The 20,278-nt window shown below is 39.2% G+C and overlaps 1 protein-coding gene across 4 annotated transcripts in view; it reads right to left on the reverse strand.

Moving 5' to 3' along the window:
- The window catches only part of TRIO (trio Rho guanine nucleotide exchange factor), a 254,214-nt gene that overhangs the window by 5,854 nt on the left and 228,082 nt on the right, over positions 1-20,278 (reverse strand). For 2 of the 4 annotated variants that reach the window (XM_080381107.1, XM_080381108.1), the window contains exons 38-53: positions 20,125-20,273; positions 19,321-19,387; positions 17,738-17,841; positions 17,048-17,117; positions 14,902-14,991; positions 14,197-14,289; positions 13,540-13,590; positions 13,252-13,329; positions 12,246-12,437; positions 11,239-11,416; positions 9,614-10,383; positions 5,258-5,505; positions 4,299-4,437; positions 3,922-3,949; positions 2,906-3,068; positions 647-768 (exon numbers count right to left, since the gene is read on the reverse strand). In XM_080381107.1, coding sequence (XP_080237233.1) covers positions 647-768; positions 2,906-3,068; positions 3,922-3,949; positions 4,299-4,437; positions 5,258-5,505; positions 9,614-10,383; positions 11,239-11,416; positions 12,246-12,437; positions 13,252-13,329; positions 13,540-13,590; positions 14,197-14,289; positions 14,902-14,991; positions 17,048-17,117; positions 17,738-17,841; positions 19,321-19,387; positions 20,125-20,273 — 2,542 coding nt within the window. Of the gene's footprint in view, positions 1-646; positions 769-2,905; positions 3,069-3,921; positions 3,950-4,298; positions 4,438-5,257; positions 5,506-9,613; positions 10,384-11,238; positions 11,417-12,245; positions 12,438-13,251; positions 13,330-13,539; positions 13,591-14,196; positions 14,290-14,901; positions 14,992-17,047; positions 17,118-17,737; positions 17,842-19,320; positions 19,388-20,124; positions 20,274-20,278 lie in introns of those variants that run through there. The other 2 variants (XM_080381109.1, XM_080381110.1) reach the window with 2 other exon arrangements.

Below are 20,278 nucleotides of genomic sequence, written 5' to 3' on the forward strand. Positions count from 1 at the left end.
TGAATGTACAAACATACACTGAAACTTATTACTATGCCACCAAACACATCAAGTAACATTTTTTTTTCCTTTGCTGTCTGCCTCCAAAACACAGACATTTTAATCTCTGCAGGTTTCCTTTTTGTCCTCTCACAAACATTCAGGTTGCCTCACTTCAGGTACTGAAATAATGTAATTTAAATGCAGATCCATGATGCAAGGACAAGAAAAAGTTGTATGTTCTCCTAAACACTGTGGCTTTACGTTTCAAGCAAAGGAGCTATGAAAATACAGAACAATGCTACTCTTTCTTAGCGTTTCTTTCTGTTAGTATAGTAACGTTCCCTGAAACTAGAGTAAGTACGATGATAAAATATGATTTTATCATAGTACTTTTGAACAAGTGTTGACAGACAAGGTAAACACACACTGAGCAGTACTGTGTAGGCATCTTGTCTGTATGAACCTCTAATTAGTTACATTCTAGAAGTGCATCTAATCTTGCTGAAACAAGTAATACATCACAGGTGAAAAGGTTTGTTGTAATACCCCTTTAACAGAGGGATGCCCGAAAGCCAGGGTTTTCTTCTTCCTGTACTACAGGTACCAGACACTTTGGATGTAATAATTAAAAAAAAAAAACAAAACAGCAAAGAGACAGGCCTACCTAAAACTCGTAGACTGGCAGAAGATGAAACCAAACCCATATCGTTTGCAGCTATACATGTATAAATACCATCGTCTTCTGCAGTGACGCCAATGATTTTCAGTGAAGCCTCTCCTAAGTCACTGGGAAACACAATGGCATCCGTTAACTTGGTATTCATTTTACAGACCTTAAGCTATGGAAATCAGACAGTTAGATTGACACTTAATATTTCTTATTCTACAGCCCCTGTCTCTCTCTGGACAAACATTACTAACCCTGTCCCTGCCATTTCAGAAGCGTCTACCAGAATTTGAGCATTCTGTGTCCATCAGGTATCTTGGAATGCCCTAGGTTATTAGAAAAAAAAACCTCACTGACACTCTGCCTCAGCATGTCCCAGGCTCCATTGTGTTAAAAAAAAAAATAATATCAAAGGCTTCCCCTGTTTCTTCGTGCTTTCTCTACTTCCTTCAAATTATAAGTCATCATATCGAGACAGCCATCCATCATTGCTCTTTCTGCAAGGTTAGTTTTCCTCCTTGACTCCCAGCGTACAGAAGCTGATCTAACATTTGTACTTTAGAGCATTCATTCCTTGTAAGAGAGGGATCTCCCTGCTACACAAAAGGTGCACCTCACACCACAGCTTTGGAGACCTCAGAATCTGGAAGAACAAGGATGGGAGGAAACCGGAAAGGACTTAAGTTTTCTCTCTGTTTCAGGGCAGAGACAGCAATAAGTTAGGTACGGCCACAGGAGAAAGATTCTGCAGACTCTTCCTTAATCTTTTTCACTGCCCAGCCACCCCTTTTGTTTAACGGTTTGTCTTTAAATCTCTCCTTAAATCTTCTTCCGTTCAATTCACTCCTAGTCTTTTTTTAACCATCTGTCATGGACATGAACAGCAGATAATTTTCTTTGTAAAAGTCTCTTACCAATGTGAATACTTGGCAAGTCCTCCCTACACTTTTCACCTCTAGGCTTAAAAAAACCTTAACATTGTGTTATTCTTTCACAATAAGGCATATTTTCAAGATTTTCTATCATTCTTACTGTTTTCCTTTGGATTCATGCCAGTAAATGCAAGCCATTTGACTGACTGAACCAATAACTATTTGCCATAGTCTTCACCACACAATTTCAAGGGAAGAAAAAAAAAATAATTCAGGAATATTGGAAGATGACCCCCCACCCCATCTTAAAGAACATTTCATGACTATTATTTCTAAAAAAAAAAAAAGAAAATGTCAGCCACAGCCAACATGATTTACTGACTATAATTCTGTAACAGTAATGACTCACAGTGAATTCAGCCTAGTGAATCTACCTCTTACTCATCTCACAAGAGTGCTGGATGCACTAGCAAAACTGCTACAATGCCTCTGTCTCCCCATAAAAAAAAAAATAAAATATACCCATTGAAAAGGAAAAAGTAGCAGCAGCAGGAAGTAAAAAAGAACAGTATAACGTGCCATCAATCAAGTTTGCAGGTAAGTTGGGCTATACCGTACAACCTCTAAGAAGAAGACATACACTTCTACCTAGTAATGAGAAAGTCTTCACAAAAAATCTCATCATTGTGAATTGAGAGCATAATTCATAAAGGTGACACACTGAAGTTACTAATTAAGCAACATTTTCTGTATATAAAAGAATGCTCTTTCAGAAGAATACCCTCTTTTCCACCATGCGGTTTCACATTCCAAAATACAGCAGTTGTTCTTATTAATCAGGCGTTTTGAGTTACCAGGTAGCCTGTTAAGTTCTATCACAGCAAAGCTAAAATCAGGCAAAAATGTTAATTGCTGTGCTTCAACAGCGAAGACAGTGTCATGTCAGTAGGAACCAGAGGCTTTTCTTTGCGAAATGCTGTAGCGTCACCTGAAAGCAGTAATTTTCCTAAAAAACGATGGTATGCTGCTAGTGGAAACAAGGGATTGGCAGGATGGCATGACACAACATTGGCAAGCCACAACATACTGTTCTGGTTCAATCACTCGGTCAGTGTGACAGAACCACAACGGCTTCTGCAACAGTTGGTCAGAAATACGAGCTGAATTTTCTTGTTTTTAAAAAAATCTGAATATAACACTGGAGTACCCCAGCAATACGGAGAAGTTACACAACATTTCCAGAAAAATCTCAGCCGTGAAGTATTTCTGTCAAAGGGCAACCCTATTTTTATGCCTCAAAGCCAAAAGCTATCTTGCACCAAAGGTGCAAATAGAATGTAACAGTTTCAGCAGTCCCTGTTGAACACTACACAAATCACCGTACCTGTACGAAATGCTGTGATGACCGTCATTGCTCAGTGTGTTATGATCAGGACCTTTCCAAGTAACCGAAGCCTTGGGGCGACCACAGACTTTACACCTAAGCACGATGGTCTCTCCTGTCTCACATGTTACCTCACTCAATGGTATTATAAACTCTGGGGGAACTGGAAAAAGGAAGTTAATGGCATTAGGTCAATTGAAATCAATAAATTTGCTTTTCTATTCCTTGCATTCTCCTTTTTTATCAGGCAAAGTAGTAGAGTACTTTAAATTTCCAAGATGTCTCTATCCCTCTACCCTTGGAGCACATCCATGGTCATGCCGCTTGCAGAGCTAGTGAATTTTTCTCCACACGAGCCTGGACACAACACTACTGCTATGCTATGGATAACCCTGAAGCCTACCACGGGGAACTGAACGCCGTCTTTACGGCAAGTTGAGGAAACACTGCAGTAAGAAGTATTTGACATGCTCAACTAGGCTATCATTATATCCAGCTAAGTTTATAAAAGGGAACACAAAACACCTCAGTCATCCACTGAGGCACCGTAGTGGTTTCACTTTCACGCAGTTGAAACTCAAAAAGTTTGGTTGTGTATTAAGTTTGCCTCTGACCCCAGAGAACCACTATCTTTGTCCTGATCAGCCTCTGCACTGGAGAGGCCCTGAATGTTCCCTAGGGTGCAAGGTTAAAAATGAAGCAGATCCAACTCCTGGCCTTGTTATTTTGCAAATTCAGCAAGGCCCAACTTCCATACAATCTCCATAGAGAACATTTCGTATGGTCCTTGTGTTTTATGCTGTTTTGGACTTGTTAACAGAAATGCATTCCTCGCATCTTGAAAAATAAATACGACATTTCATTAACTCTCTCCCTTATCCAAAAAAAGCCTATGTATATTTTGACAGAAAACACTCAGTTCCTAAAATGATTTGTATCAAGCAAATTCAAACAAAGTAAATAATATTTTAAACAAATTATATTTACTGCGACTTTTAAAAATTAAAGCAACTTACCATCATAAATGTAATTGGGGTTGAGAAGCTGGAAAGGAGAAATTAAAGAATTAATGTCCTGATAACCTTACAGTAACTTAAAGAATGATAGAAAACAAAGCACAGTGATGTGTCAAAGTTAGTGGTACCCACTAAGATCCAAGAAACATCTGAACACCAGAAATTCTGCACCATTCTATTCTTCCTGTAGTATCCTTATGCTGTATCACACTTGTGGGCTCAAAGATTATCTGTTCCTGTTTACAAATTTGAAAAACGCTGTCCATTGAAACTACTGTTGCCTGTAATTCCTTCATGTGAAATTCTGACAGAAGCTACTTTTAAAGAAATGCCAACACAACTTCTTTTGGAAACTACTACATCTTTGTAATACTTACCTTTACAGAAACCTTATTAGCAAGTCCTTCTCGGGATTTGCGGTAACCATTTTCTAGCTTGCCTTCCCTTTTGCCGTCTTTATCTTTTTTCTCAGATTTCTTCCTTAAACGGAGTGCTGTGTGCCAAGACGTTGACTTCCTGAATACAGAACATGAAAGTGATCATTTTTTTTTTTCAAGTCCAGGTTGTGTGCTATGCTCTCTAGTCGCAAACAGCATTGGAAAAGTATGTTACAATGTTATTTCATTGCATTAAAGTATACTGAATTAAAATACATGAAGTATTCATAAGAGATGCGGCCCTTGGTGAAAACCGTAAGCAAGCTAAGCTAGTAAGGTTAGTCTGTAGTACAGTATTTCTTGAAATCATTGCTCCAATGGTAAACTTTCTATACGAAAATACAAACTGTCAATCAAATTGAGCAACGATCAGTATGAAATCTGTATCAAATACAGCCTACAGAGGCTTTACATAAAGCTCTAGTGCTAAGAACTTTGATACAATTTCTCCCATTGCAGATCTGAGAGACCTTCCTAGTACAACTGGTGATTTTCAATAAGTTTGTGGCTCAAAATGGAGATCTACGAACTCTGAAATCTCGTTACACTTGGAACAAACATTCCCTTACTGTTGCCCTAAACAATGGTGTCTAGCCTGGTAACTCATTCTATTAAATAAACCAGTAACTATCGCTGCTCTTAGATCAGGTATTCCTTCATTGTCTATTCCCAGAAGATTGCACTCCTATAGCTTTTTAATAAAGAATACGTGCTTCTGGGCTCTTTCTTACTAGCTTGTATTTTGAAATTTGCTAAGGGATCTTCCAAGTACTCGCTCGGCTTGATGTTTATTTACTTCTCAAAGATCCTATCAACTTTTGGCTTAAAAGGTTCAAAGCCTTGTCTAAATTGGAAGTTTTTCTTCTTTCTCCCCTTCTACACACACCCAAGACACTCACTTGATGGTTCCATCAGGGTTGTCAATGATGACTGCACTGGTATGCCCCAAGACATAGCCGGGAATCCAGCCCTCGGCTGCAGGGCACTGATCAGTGGCGGCTCTGAACACCAAAAACATGTTCTGTTGGTTGCTGGCTAGAATCTGCACGACCTCTCCTTGGTAGACATTTATCTCATCCTCCTTCACTGCCGTGTAATCGTGTGTCACCAGCATGGTGGAGATATTGCTACTGCTGCTACTTTCACTCTGCAAGTGTCAATCGGAAGCAGAAAGAAGGGAGGAAAAAAAGAACCAAGTTTAAAATTCACAAAGATGAAAAGACAGGCTGCTCTTGGCCTGCTACATTACCTGCATAATCTACATAACTTACGCTGCAGTCAGAGAGCTACGATTTCTCTTTCAAAGCCACCTGTGACTATATCTTGTGCAAATTAGTTTGATCTTTGAATATCTTCACGTACAGCTGCTGCAGAAATTTATTCCCGTTACTTGTACTCAAGATTACTTCCCTTAACTAAGAGTCAGTTTATACGTAGATCTCAGCTGGTCTTCCTTTCGAGCTCAGACAATGAACCTTGCATTTCTATCAGGCAACAAAACTACAGCACAGCACATAGGACAGTTTTTCATGGTCTTATAGGGGCAGTTTCAAAATCATAATCATTACCTCAAACACTAGAAATTCCTACAACGAAAAATACATATAGTCTTCACTATTTGTCAGATCTCAGACACCAGCCTTCTGCACACAAAACATGACTGTCTGTGGTTGAATCTGTATGATTAGGTTTAGTACTTTAAACGCACAGGATGAGGTAAGTTACTGAAATAAGAAGTTATTCATTTCTTGAGCAAAATAGGCCCACTGAACTATCAGAATAAAGCAGGAAATCTCACTTCTAATTGATTAGTGATTATGATAGCTGAGTGTTACTAGGAGTTTATCATACACTTTCAACCAGTATTCATTAATGTTGTTCGTTTCCCCACCAAGCATTTGCAGAAAGCTAATTATGGCTGATCAGGCGTCCATGAAGTCATACTACTTTTCAGAACAAAACCTCTTCTCCTGGCCACGAATCCACTGGACATTATTATTTTTTAAAAGAAAGACTCATCTTGTCCATTTGCATGCATTTCTCATATGAGGTTTCATAAATGGAAGTGTGAAATCTATTATCAGACCATGCAACCTACTACCTGAAATAAGTTAAAAACTTCTTGAAACAAGTTGAAAACAAAGTGGATGGTTTATTAATGATGTGGCACGAGGCACGTATGTGTGTGTGCCTGCCTTTTGTTCTTACTTCAAACTGTTTGAGGTCACTACCAGGGAGGGCTCACTGTTGCTTAGTAGTAACTGAGCTGAAGGAGGAAATCAGTACCCAGCTGCAGCTGGAGACTACTATTGCTTTACATAGCACAACCACATGTTAGCACCACGTATGTGCTAGCAGCGAGTGGGAAGTTCGGCACACAGGATTACAGCACTGCCACCTTTTTTCCTCAAAACTCAAATATTTCTCCCCTTAGTGTTGAGGAGATGCAGCAGGTGTCAGTGGAGAGCACGGGAGCCCTGAAACTCGCGTTCTCTTCCAATCTGCTGACGGCCTCGAACAAGTCACTCCCGTTTCTCGGTGCCTGTGCTTCCCCAGTAGTGCTTTGGCTTAGAAACGGTGACATTTGGAAATGAACAGTCTCAGATTACTCATTCATAGCATGTTCAGCACATCGATGCTTGGGTTTCCAGTGAGTTTGTACATTTTATTCTAGCTGGACTATTTTGTTCAGCTGGGTGATTCAAGCCCATTCTGTCTTTTTCCCCCTATTAGGACAATGAAGCAAATGCTACCACAGAGAAAGATCTCACTCTGGACTGTACCTCTACTAAAGGTTATTTATGTCAATTCCAGATGCTGTTTTCTAGTGGAAGAGCTCATTTTGTCTGGCTTAGAGGACTGTCTGCATGGTCTTTTGTATTAGCAAGCCCTTTCCATGATTCAGGCAAATCAGGAATAGTAGAAGCAAAAAAAGGCTCATTTTCAGTCATTGTTGACAACTTGCTACAGTCTTTTAGCTAGATGAAAAACGACTGTATTCAGAGAAAGCTGCTTTTTTTAACTCTTTCTGTTAGACTTACAGGGGGAGATGAAGGGAAGGCTGAAGCTGCAAAACCAACCTAAGTCCCAAACCTTGCCCCACACACTATTCCTGAACGTACTGTTTCTTAGCATGCAGCAGAATTTGTATAACTGCAGGACTGACCTTCCTGTAACATAACATTTATTTTTCAGTTTTAAGTCTTGAAGGATCATAGTAAAATCAATATTTCTTATTTTCAACAAGGACAGATAAATCTGTTAAATCTGTTAAACAGACAAGTGTCTGGTAACTACAAAGTGACAAACGTTCTTGTGAATGGGTTTATATCAGAACTTATTCTCACCACAGAAAGATAGCCTTTTCTTTTGCCTTGTGAGGAGTAATTATTCTTGTACAGGTAATGTTTTTCTACTGCAAGTTCTGCTGGTCATCACTGACCTCAATTACAGAATTAGAGGAGGATTTACAAACAAAATATGAAAAATTCCTCCCATATTGCTGAAATCCCAGCAAAACCAACTCCTTTTTCTTCTTCTTAAAAGTAACTTTTCCATAAGTAACCAATCTTAACCATATGCGCATACAAATTCACACAGAAATGGTTAAATCAAAATAAACCTTCACAGCCCATTTTCTCTAGTCTCTTGAATGTGGTGTGAAATCCTGTTAAAATATTGTCTAGAAATTAGGTTATAAATAAAGAATTATTACCTATCTCAATTACCAAACTAAAAGAAGCAGCTGTGAAGCAGAAGGCATGCATTCAGATACTATGTTTTATAGTAAGATAAAAACAAGCAATGGTGTCTTTGCTGAGATAGCGTCAAAATTCAAATGTTTTAAAAACTCAGTGCCATCCCGTTCCTCCCTCCCTCTTTTTTTAATGGAACAACATCAGTTATTATTATGCAAGTCTTCTCTGCATATAAAAAGTACACCATCTTGATTCACATACTGTGCAGTAACTGTGAAATACTCAAATTACCCCAGATATATTATCATCGCATTTTGCTAGACTGAAGATAAACACAAGACAGAGCTAAACCAAATGAAAAGCTGAAGGAAGATTGGGATAAAAATACGATACATGCAAAGCATAATTTTTCTTTCTGAAGCTATTATAAAAGTAAGTGTAAGAACTAAGAAGTCAAGAAAGCTCTGTGTGTTAAACAGTTCTATAAAGAAATGCATGCATTTAAAAAAGGTCCAGCGAGTTAGCTGATTTGCAACACTGGTATTGCATACTATTTGTGAGAAAGTAGAAAAACAAACATTTGTGAACACAACACTTAGTGAGAGAGAAATCAAATGTGAGTTTAAAAGGAAAGGCACTATAGCCTGCCTACCACATCCATGACAAGTGCCTTGAAATTTGTGCTTTTTATTTGCACGTGCCCCTGTGATTGCTGTGTTGCATTTCCTGGTGGATGTTGTTACAGAGAATGTGGATTCTGTCCGAACAAACACACCAACTGCATACTAAAAGGTTGAATCTCCAGATGCCCTAAACCATTTCTTCTTACAAAGCAGAAAAGACAAGTGGAGCCGCTACTTGTTTTGGTTGTAGTAGGAGGATTATTTTAGCTAGGTAGGTTTTGTTGACTACTCTGAGTGGATTGCAGGAAGCTTCTTTGATCAGGCACAGCATTTACAAAGAGAATGTTGTACATCAACTACGGCTGAAAGGAGAGGGGGGGAAAAAATAAATTAATAAAAAATAAAAATCAAGAAGCCCAGGGAATGTACTGTAGATGTCTCCACGAAGTTAAAACTCAACAGGACAATGGTGGTGGATTGGTGCGTGAAAGGGAAAAAAGCCCCAAGGCAATATGCCAAAATCTCCAAGTCAGATTTAAGTGCTGGCCGCAATGCATACCCCAAGGTGCTCTGGCTGCCACGCTTCAGCATGTTAATTATGTGCCTTCAAATTAGACACAAAAAAAGCAAGAAGAGCAAGTTAGTAAGTATCAGCCTAGTGATCTATGTTTTCAGCAGAGGCAGAAATTGCATCTAATGTTAGCAGTTGCTTTTGTGTCTGTATACATATCCATGTTCGTATGTATACATACACAGAAAGTAGACAATCTTTTTTTTTTTTTTAATGTGCAGAAGATATTCGAACAGTTGATTATTTCAGAGAGGTACAGCACCGGAGAGCCAGAAGTTAGTACGGAGAGTGATGGTAACGCACAGAAAGGCAGCATGGTAAGGTTTTAGAAGAGCTCGCAGGACAGAGGTGCTCCGCTCTTACCCCATTACTCTGGGTGGAGTGAACTGATTGCTCGCTGGTCGAGGAGCATGTGCTCATGCGGTCTGTGTCCTTGCTGTGTGAAGAGTGGCGGTGGACCTGCCGCTGCAGGGAGTCATTATCCCCAGGGAAAGTGAAGGAGCCAGGGCGGCTGGCAGGGGATGCTGGGATGGAGCTCCAAAAGGAGCCCTTCTGCAGGGGGCTGCTGGGTGGAAAGGTTTCTTTGCCAAAAGGAGAAGGGAAAGTCGTGGAGAGAGGAGAGTTCATTGGTGAGATGGCTCCTGGCCTTGGCTTCCCAAGCGTCAGTGATCCTATGCTGTTTCTTGATCGACCATCCTCTGAGCTTCCACGTGAGTCTTTCTGGGCTCCATCAGCTGAGCCAGAAATGTTTCCTGCTGTCTTCCTGGGACTTTCAATCACTTTCATCTTGGGAATCTGCTCAGCTTCTCTCTGAGGACCGTCTGGTTCTGCATGGGGAGGGTGCCTGTCTGGCTGGCTCAGGCCAGTTTCTAAGGAGGTGTTGTAGTGTGGCAGGGAGAGATTGTGAATGGACATACCTGAAATCTTGTCTGCCTCTGCTTGGGCCGAGGCTGCAGAGGAGACCAGGACTGGGGAATGGTGTCTGACAGGCTGGGGGATCCGGGATGGCCGGCTACGGCTGGAGCTGGGGATGCCACTACAGCTGCTGGGGCCGCTGCTGTTACCACTGCTGCTCCCGCTGCCGCCTCCACCACTGCTGTGGTTCCTCTGGTACTCGATTGGGGACGTCAAGGCTGCAATGGGGGTGGGAGGGAGGGCGAATGGGGAAAGGAGGGCAGGGAATGGAAAAGGAACAGTTTAAAACAGACATGTTTACTGTCAAAAGGGGAGTGCTGTTCAAGTAAGATAAATCATAAGATAAACTTCGCAATGCTGGTCATGCCACAGACCTCAAGTCACTTTTCTATATCACACCTTCATGACCTGCTATATGTACCTCTATTAAAAATGAAAAACCTGAAACCAGGGAGAAATAGTTCCTTCTAGGATCACACTGCTGGTCAGCAGCCGAGCTAGGAAAAAACCAGGCCTGACACTGAACACTCAGCTTGTTGTTCCATCCATTATAACTCAAAAAAAAATTTAAAAATCTAGATTGCAGCAACAACCAATGGATACAAAAACACAGCCAGAATCTTCTGGTATCACAGCAGACATTACTGTCTTCTACATTTCTCCTGCAGAACCTGAATGTTGTTGCCACAGTAAAGTGTGACAATAGCCACTGAAGTAACACAAGCAAAACATATTCTGAATAGATGCTTAAAAATCTACTTGGGTTTAGCCTTTAAAGGCTTACATTTGCTTAGAAGTGGTACATAAGTTCTCCACCTCAACGGATGGTGCCGATCTTGATTCACTCCTACAAGACAGTTGGAAAATTTTACCAAGAGAACACCATGTAAATTGATTACCCCTCTTATAATAAACGCTAGCATCTGTTCTGAAGCAGAAATGCGTACATTTCCCCCAACTGTTCTGTATTAGCTCAGGAAAAAGGGAACTTGCAAAACATTTCAAAGCCAAGAAAAAACGGGTAAGAAAGAAGTCATTCAATTACGAACTTTCAGTGAGAGGAAATAATTTACCATTTAAAAAGTTGCGCTGGTTTTCCAAAATTTGGTTAATTTCATGGATCCATAACTGGCGGACTCCTGGACTGGCAGAATGCAAAATAAAGGTCTCCGTGACATCGCCCGTTCTTGATGTTAGTGCAAATTTACATGGATCGCTGTCCACATTTTCCTCCAGGGAAAGGCAACTCACCTTCACAACAACAAAAAAAGAAGATAATTTACTTCATGTATTTTATGAGAAACATACCTCTAAAATCTCCTTCTCAGGAGCGGAGTCATATGTTCAAATAATGACCACTCTTCACCTCAGTAAAACAAAACCGTAAAATGAAGGATTACAGTAAACAAAGGATTAGTATACAGGTGAGCCTGCAAAGGAGCTCCACCACCTGCCCACACCAAAGGCTTCTGTAGCAGATACAGCGACGTCTTGGAATAGGCTGTCCAGCCGGTAGGCAGAGAACTGAGGTGAATTAAGGGAAGCACCATCCACACAGAACATCTCACGAGGAGGGCAGGTGGGCCCTAATATTAGTTTTTGTTTCAGGGAAAGCTTGAAGCGGGGGTGAATACTTCTTTCTTGCTTGAGGAAGAGCTGACATGTCAAAGAAGGTGACGCTACTTACAAACGTTATCTACGCATTTGGACTGATTTCAGCTGAAACTCAAAAGAAGGGATACATAAAGAGTTATTATCTTTACTTGCAATGACTTTGCAATGGGATGTACACATAGTACAGAGCCGAAGACTGAACTCTTTGTGAATGCTTGTCCAGCTTTGTACAAGAACATCTGTTTTGGTGCTTCAAGTGGGAACCATCAGAGCACTGGGATCCAAAGATTTCCATTTATCAGAGTGAGTAGAAATTCAATAGGAAGTAATTTCAGGAAATGACTGACACCTCACTGTCCTTTATGATTGCACATCTAGATGTCACTAGTGACTCCACACTGAATCAGAAACTGTTACCTTAGCAGAGTTTGAGCAGGGGACACAAAGACTCACACACAACAGTTACCTTGATACTGTTTTTAAACAAGAATCCGGGCATGGAGAAACCTTTCTTTTTATCTAGCAGCTCACTGAAAATTACAATCTGCTCAAACAGGAAGACCCGTCTCTCCTTGCAGCGTGGCAGAAGTCCTGTGTCCTGGTCTGTAACCAAGAATGTGTCCTGGAGCAGGAGCTTACCCTGGGCTACAATTTTACCCTAAACACAGAAGGAAGCAGAAACACATTTAGTGCAGTTCTTCATTTCTTTCCCCAATCAACCTTTTCGAGTAGATGCTCATACCAAAATAGCTTTGTGTATTTTCCAATTTCTAAGTGTCACTGACCATTATATATATTCATTGATCCTCCTAAACACAAGACATTCTTATGCCCTTTTTCAAAATACAAACATAATCAAGGAAAAAAACCCAACAAACCACAAAATTCACTCCATCCTTTTCAATTCATAGTCCAGTTTGAGGCTTGTAACAAAAGGCTTTTATCTCTCTGGTCTAAGTAACTCCCACAGTAACTCATATATTCTTCCAATGTCTTCCAGGGTGCCAAAAAGGGGAAGAATTCAAGTTCACACATGCACCACAGAACAGAAAGGGCTTTGCAAATAGACCATGTGACTACGGTCTGGCTGATGCATGCTGCTTCAAAAGCCGATTTCCATCTCTTCTAGACTTAGCAAAACAAGAAGGGCTTACAGTTGCCTCAGGCACTTCACTGACCTTAGCCATTCCTCCTTCATCTAGACTACTGAGGTCAGGTCTGCTTACCTGCTTAAAACGGATTACTTTACTATTTTGCAAGTCGTTTTGCAGGACTTACGTAGCGTGACTAACACAACAGGTAAAGTTTTCCAGGAAAAAGTCCTTGGTAGGGCTATGACTTGATTTTTCATTCACTATTTGCACCAGCTAACCAGGTGGTGAGGGAGCACCCTATCTCATTTCTCCCCACAACATTAATGGTTAATTTCTAGAGAATCTGACAAAAACTAAGCAAAATCCCAGCCAACTTACATCAAATCCTTGCAGGCGACCAACATTCATCATGTCATTACACCGTTTTGGTACTATACACATGACCTCTACAGCTCTCTGTTCAAGACAAATAGAAAGTCAAAGCTTTACTTTCCAAATGAGGTAGCAACATAACATTTTGTTTCATTTGCTATTGGTTGTTTTAAAACAGAAATGTGAAAAGCAAACACTTATAATCAATTTCTTAAGAAGATCAGAAAGTGTTTCTATCAAAACAAGTTCAGAGTAAGGAGCATTCAAATCACCAAGAGAAAATGTCTCATGTACCTCTAGTTCTGTTGTGTCAAGATTAGCTTTTTTAGAGTATTTGAGGAAGTCCTGAAAAAGGGAAAAAACAGTAATAAGAGTTCTTTTCTCATTAATCAGCAAAGAGAAATCTTAGAAAATTTGAATTTGATATCCTCTGTCAAAGAATGACAGACTGCAGAAGACACATAGAAAAAATTTCTTTTTAAAGCTTCTTGCTGCAGTGCTTTCCCCTCTTATTTTTTAAGATTTATTCACTATTTTGATTTAACTCGTGTAAGAACATGTATTAAGGCAATACACAAGGTTGCTCTTTGGTAAACATTTATGTGATATTAAAATGGTTGTAGATGTAGACAGAAAAGTTAGGATGAGTCCAAACAACTTGTATCACATTTACACTTGAAAAGCTGTGAGATCCCTCTCCCCTTCATATGACATTGCATGACTTGAGTTCATCTAGTCTTTTAACTGTTAAAAGAAAAAGCAGAATTCTGACCAAGCTATTTACTCCAATTTTTATAACTATCTGAATATGCTCAGAAGATAATCCTATGACATTGCTTACTAATCTGGTTTCTGTTTGGGAGGAGCGTGGAAAAGCATCAGCAGCATTTAAAAAAAGAAAATGTAACTATTTACACAGATATTAAATCATTCACCTCTACACCAGTTTACCTTTAGTAACAGCTGGTATTTCATAATTCTCTGCACAGGTTTTATTAGCAAATCTGTGAGTTGAAGTCTGTGGCCCAAGCGTTGCTTTAGATCCTGAGGGTTGTAAAACAAACATTTATTTTTTTTGTTCATTCAGTTAGAAACAACTTTGTTTTGTTGAGTTAGAAACACAGCAGGATTTTTAATGGCTATCAAGCAGGAATTGGCACAAGTCAGAGCCGAATCTAACCTTCAGTTTGCAACAGCTGGAGTTCTTCCCCTTATCTGTATAAGCTTTGTTTCCAAAGTATTCCCCTTCTTCTGTATCTTTTTTTGAAAAGATTGTATAGTGAAATGTAATTATTCAATCGTAAGTTGTATACAGTCTATTTTTGACAGTGATCCTTGCTCATCCAAAAATTGCCTCTTCATATAATATGCACTGTTAAGTGCCTGGGCTAGGGCTAGTAAAGATGAGACTCTACTGATTAATTAATATCTTACACCTAAACTTTAGCTGTCTTCCCCCAGAGCTTTACGAATCTCTAGGAGTCTGTATCAGACTTGAGAAATCAGAACAGAAATGGCAATAAATTATAACTTGAAGCAGTAACAATGGTATGTGCTGACTTTTTTTTTTTTTTTTTTTTTTTTTTTTGTCAACATATCTGGTATATGATTTATACACACCCTTCACCTTGCATACATCCTCTCTCAGGAGCTTACCTCAAAAAATGTATCAATGTATTCTGAGACAATGTGCTCAGACTTTGGTTTGTTCTGGCAGTAAACTATGTACATGTGCAACCTTCTCTCCTAGAGGAACAAAGATACAGAACGATACATCATCATCATCAAGAAAAAACACAAGCCAGACTGAACTAGAGTATTATTTTAATAAGTACAGCTGTTCGAAAGTATGAACTTAAAAGGGTCCTTCTGAGCAAAAAAGCCGTTACATATGCACAAATTACAGATCTGAAAGCACATTTATTTGGGATTATCACCATGATTTTAGAAAGGCAACACAAGTCCAAAAATTGCTACAGTTACAAATACTCCTAAACCCCAGGTGTTTAGAGATGATAGCTCAGCAGGTCCCACAACAAAATTAAGTATGAAAATGGTTATCTTTATCTTTTAGCAAGAGCAATGGATGGAGTCTTTGAAAAACATTTTTTCTTTAATTTTAATAATCTCATTATTATTCTAATGTATTAGAATAATGACCTCTTCCTGTTAAGCTGTACAGAGTAGTCAGGAGAACCCTCTGCAGTCTTCTATTTAATATCAGCTGTCCTACTGGAGTTTGAGAGGGGATGTAGAGTATGTAGCTGGAAACGGTAGCATAGTATTTTTTTAACTCTGATTCTGTATTTTGTGCATGTGCTTTCAACACCAAGGCAACAATGAAAAAGAGAGAGAGCATAACTTCAGCCTTTAAGATTTATTCTTGACTATTGACCTTGCTGGTTAAGAAACACATACTTACCATATGTGAGTATTACCTACTTCAAAATCTTTATCATTTTACTAGGATTGGTTTGCTGTTAGAGGCTTTGCTGCTCAAAAACTTAGGAAGTACTGACCAGCGAGGACAAATGGAAAGCAAAAACCAAGCAAGATGGAGATTGAAAAGGATGCAGAACACAGACTAAGATCAGGAACTGAATCGTCATGTTCTAGCTGGTAGTCACAGTTTTTCTAGAGGATGCTGTAATAGCATCACAGCTTGCCTTTCCATCTGGAGTGGTAAGCGTGCCTTTCATAGTCAAGTCAGTTACAAATATAGCAGAAGAAAGTAAACCAGCAATCAGAAACAGGGAGAGTTACTTCCTCCAGGTTTCCCATTTTCCCAGTGCCAGAATTCTCCCCTCTCCGCATACTTTCTTTTTATAAAATAATCCCTCAGAAATGTAACAGCTCATTCCTCATTATTAGTCCAGGCTTCCAGTGTTACTGTTTGATTAATGTTTGGTTCTGCACTCTTTTGGTACCCTGGTATTCACTTTAAACACAGGCTCCAGGGAAAATCTGAAACCCGTTAAATCTGCTTTAATCCAGTCTGCCTTGAGTCTTTGCACACTTGCGCAAACAATCATATTTAGCAGGCAATTTCCCTTCTGCTGTCTTGTGTGATTTGGAGTATCTTGAGACCTCACCTCAAACAGATACTAAATTGTATTTCTACACAAGGAAACTGCAAAAGGACTGATTAGCAGCACGTTTGATGCGTCCTGACTTTTGGTATCTAGTTTCCAGATAACTAGACTTCATCCGATTTCCTTCTGAAGTGTTACAATATCCGCATGCATCACATGATCATTCCTTTTAATAAATGAAAAGTGGAAAACCAGGGACTTGTGTAAAGCTATAAAGGGCACCGTGCTGGACTAGAATTTAACATCATGAATTTCTGGCCCTCTCAGTTGCTTCCGCAAGTGAAGAGGGAGGAATCTCCACCACTACTGTGATTCTCAGGAGAGGAAAGGATACAGAATAAGGATGCATTGAAACCAGAAAGAAGAATGAGCCCCTTTCCTATTTTTGTTTCCTATGTTCCATGGTACTACATGGATACTGGGGATTAGAAGGCAGGTGTCATACGAAATGACAATTCCTTTGCACAGAACTGGAACTGAATCGAGAAATGAGGCCTTCATTCATATTTCTTCTCCACAGGAAGATACTGGGGACAAAAACTAGAGCATTTACTTAATCTATTTATAAACTCTTATAAGCTCTCTCTTCACCTCTTACAGTGAAGAATGTTTTACAGCACTTTCTTAACCATGTTGTACTATAGATAAATCCTTAATAATCAAACATGTACCAACGATAAGGGTTTTCCAATGACAATGTTTGCACTTACATGCTTAACAAACAGGGATCCCAGCTTTTCTGGATCTTCAAGGCACTTCTCCAACTCTCCTAAAAAGAAGCTGAACATAAACAGAGTAAGTACTTTTTTCTGATAGCACACACCATAGCAACATGTAGTTGCAAAGCAAAGTGGTCTTACTGCAAGGTCCACTTTGTGTGCCCCATCAGTAGCTCTGGCTATTAATGTATATCCAAAACGACAATGTTAACAGTGTAATATTTTATTACAGATTTCCAAAAGGATGCACTGAATCCATGCCAAGATGAAAAAATACTGGTGTTCATTAATAAAATCCTTTAATTTCATATATTGGTTGACACTTTTTCTCTTTCCTAGTCTGAATGCCCGAGGTGCTCACATTGCCATGCTAATCCCAACAAATTCTTTACACTGTATTCTTAGAGAAAACATTTTTTAAAACAAAACAACGTACAAACTTCTTTACATAATACTATCCATACTGAAGACTCAGCTGAAGCACTTGCTATATATAAGCATCCTTGTTTAAATCAAATCTTCATACCAACATTTGTAAGCTGAATCTACAGTACCTAGAACTCAAAGCACAAGAGCAATTGTATTTATTTAGTATCTGAATATTCGAGGGAAAAAATCTCAAGTCAATCAAGTATTTTTAGGTAGAATTGTTCAGCAGATGGTTTTCAAGTTAATACATACTCTCTGTGCCAGTCATAAATCTGGTGAATGTTTCCGAATACAATCTTGTCTTTGCCTTTCATGTCATCAGGTACACCATCTTCCTTCATAAGTGCCATGTAACCCTGCAACAGTCCAAGGAAATTCACTGTGAACGTTTCAACTTTAAAAAAAAAAAAAAAAAGAAAAAAAGAAAAAAGGTGAGTTGTCTTTTAATCCCCCTTTTCCCAGCAGCTGTCCAAATTGCTCATTACAACAGCACGCTTGAGACACAAAAATAAACCAAAAACCTGCTCTATAACATAACATAGAGCATAGGCATAAAAATATCACAAATTGGCTTGAGGTTGTCTACACAACACTGCCCAGTGCTAGCAAGATGAATTCACTCGAGCTAATTTAGCCATGTGACAGGCTGAAAGCATAGAGGAAACTTCTACAGCCCTTTTCCTTATTGTCCGAAGCAGCTTCAATGCTTTGCCAGGTAGAGCTGTTACCAAATACATGTCAGAGCCACTGAACTGGCTTCTGTGCTCCTTTGCTCAGTGTTTCTTATTTCAGCCATCCACACTAACCCTCCCCCAAAATGTGTTGAGGAAGACAGCAACCACACTGCATATGGGACTGCACTGCACGGACTACTACTTGCAGTATGAGCAAACAGAACGCCAAAAAATCTGAACATCAATTCTATTAGCAAGCATTCTGGCTGCAATAACGTTCCTTTTACATCTTCCCATACTCCCATCTTCTCTTTTGTATATAGTCATTTCACTGTGCAATTCTATCACACAGAGCTGGGAGTCTTTAAGTTTTGTATTATTCATGCAACTCTATTCCTTCTATTTTTTCCCAATACTCCTATTCCTAATTAGTCAGGCCTGGTTTTAGTTTCCAAGTTTAGGTTTCCATGTCTAGCATTTTCACCAGGAATTATTTTGTTAGTTTACAAAAATACATCTGTTCATAGCCTTCTAATGCACCCTTTAAATACTGTAAGAAGTATTTAAATACTGATCTTTCTTTCCCCCCCTCCCTTTAAAACAGAGTTTAAGAATTGAACCTTGTTAGGCTGAAATTCACTGTCATGCTCATTCTCTCTATTCTTCCAAATGCATCTTGTTGCTAGCTGAAGACTGAAGGGAAATGTGTGATGTTGTCTCATTTAACAGAAGGGGAAACTATGAAGTCTAAGAGAAGCCTAGCAGTAGGAAAGGAAGCAGGGCTTTCAAAACCAGGATAGTTGCTCTCTATGCTGAGCTACAACACTTTTTAAATTCAGTTGTGCTAAATAAAACCATATAGTCTAAGATATCATTAGAACAGAGGTAGTGATCTTAAAAAATGACAAAACTACACTCTTCAGAAGAGCACTGAGGTTTCACACAATAACAGGAAGAAAGAAGAGACTATGATTTGACGCAGTATTTCTAATATGTTAAAAGTCTGCAGGAAGGAAAACTCGGAATGCAAGCACTCACATTTTCAGTTTCTTCCTTTGCCTTGTGAAAAAAATTGTGAGGTTCAAGTTACACAGCTGGTCAGTACCACATTTAAAAAAAAAAAAAAAAAAAGAAAAAGCAAGAGAATCAAAAACATCATACCTCAACTACATAGCCCAGATCTCGTACATAATCTCGCTCTGTCTCCACTAATTCCTGTAAGACGTAGCTATAATGGAAAGAAAATGGTGAACATATATTTCACCAAAAACCAAAAGAGATTCTTAAAAAGCATTAATAGCATAGACCTTTCTACACATTTGCAGTCATGTGTTTGATAAACAGAGCTGGAACAGAAGAATTAATGCACATTCTTTCTAAGCAAGATGCTGCTTTGACTCTGGAACTGGAGCAGGCTTACTTTTGTTTATCTCAAGTCAGGTGTTTTCTTACATGTGTCATTAAAATTAAACATTGAACTATTGTTTAAAATAAAATGCTATTATGTCTCTGGTCTGGAGACTTAAGTATATGACTTGTTATTTCTACCCACAGATTTAAATAATTTTGAAGCCAGGCATGTTTTTGTTCTACCATGGTAACAGTTTACTGCTACGTAAAGAAATTAAGAGCGTGGTGAAACAGAACAAGGGGAATGACCAGTTTTTTTAAGCCTAATAGCCCTCTGAACACTTAAAGATCAGCATCCTCCTGAGTGACTCCGAGATTGACATGTGACAGAAATCAAACACCAGTATGAATGAAATTCAACATCTCAGGAAATTTAAACTGTAACTAATGTTTGAGAAAAAATTTTTTCTTTGCATAATGTGACTACATGCTTGACACCTAACACGTCCTCCCCCTTTCAGACTAACAGTTTCTCCTTCCAGTTGAAAATGGACTTCCTTTAAACATTTCACTTCTCAAAACACTGTGAAAAACAGAATGAAAATGTGGTCTTACTGTCGCCTTTTTAAGGAGCTGGATTTTCTTTCTTCCATCTCATCTATGGGTGATGAGGAGGACAGAAGAGAATTATCTGAAGGGTTGAAGGATGGACTGCTACTGTCACCTTGATCTACCAACAAGGAACTTGGACGGTCCTCCAGGGCCTGAG

This window comes from Falco punctatus (genome assembly GCF_963210335.1).
Source record: "Falco punctatus genome assembly, chromosome: 3".
In the NCBI taxonomy this organism is placed as follows: domain Eukaryota; kingdom Metazoa; phylum Chordata; class Aves; order Falconiformes; family Falconidae; genus Falco; species Falco punctatus.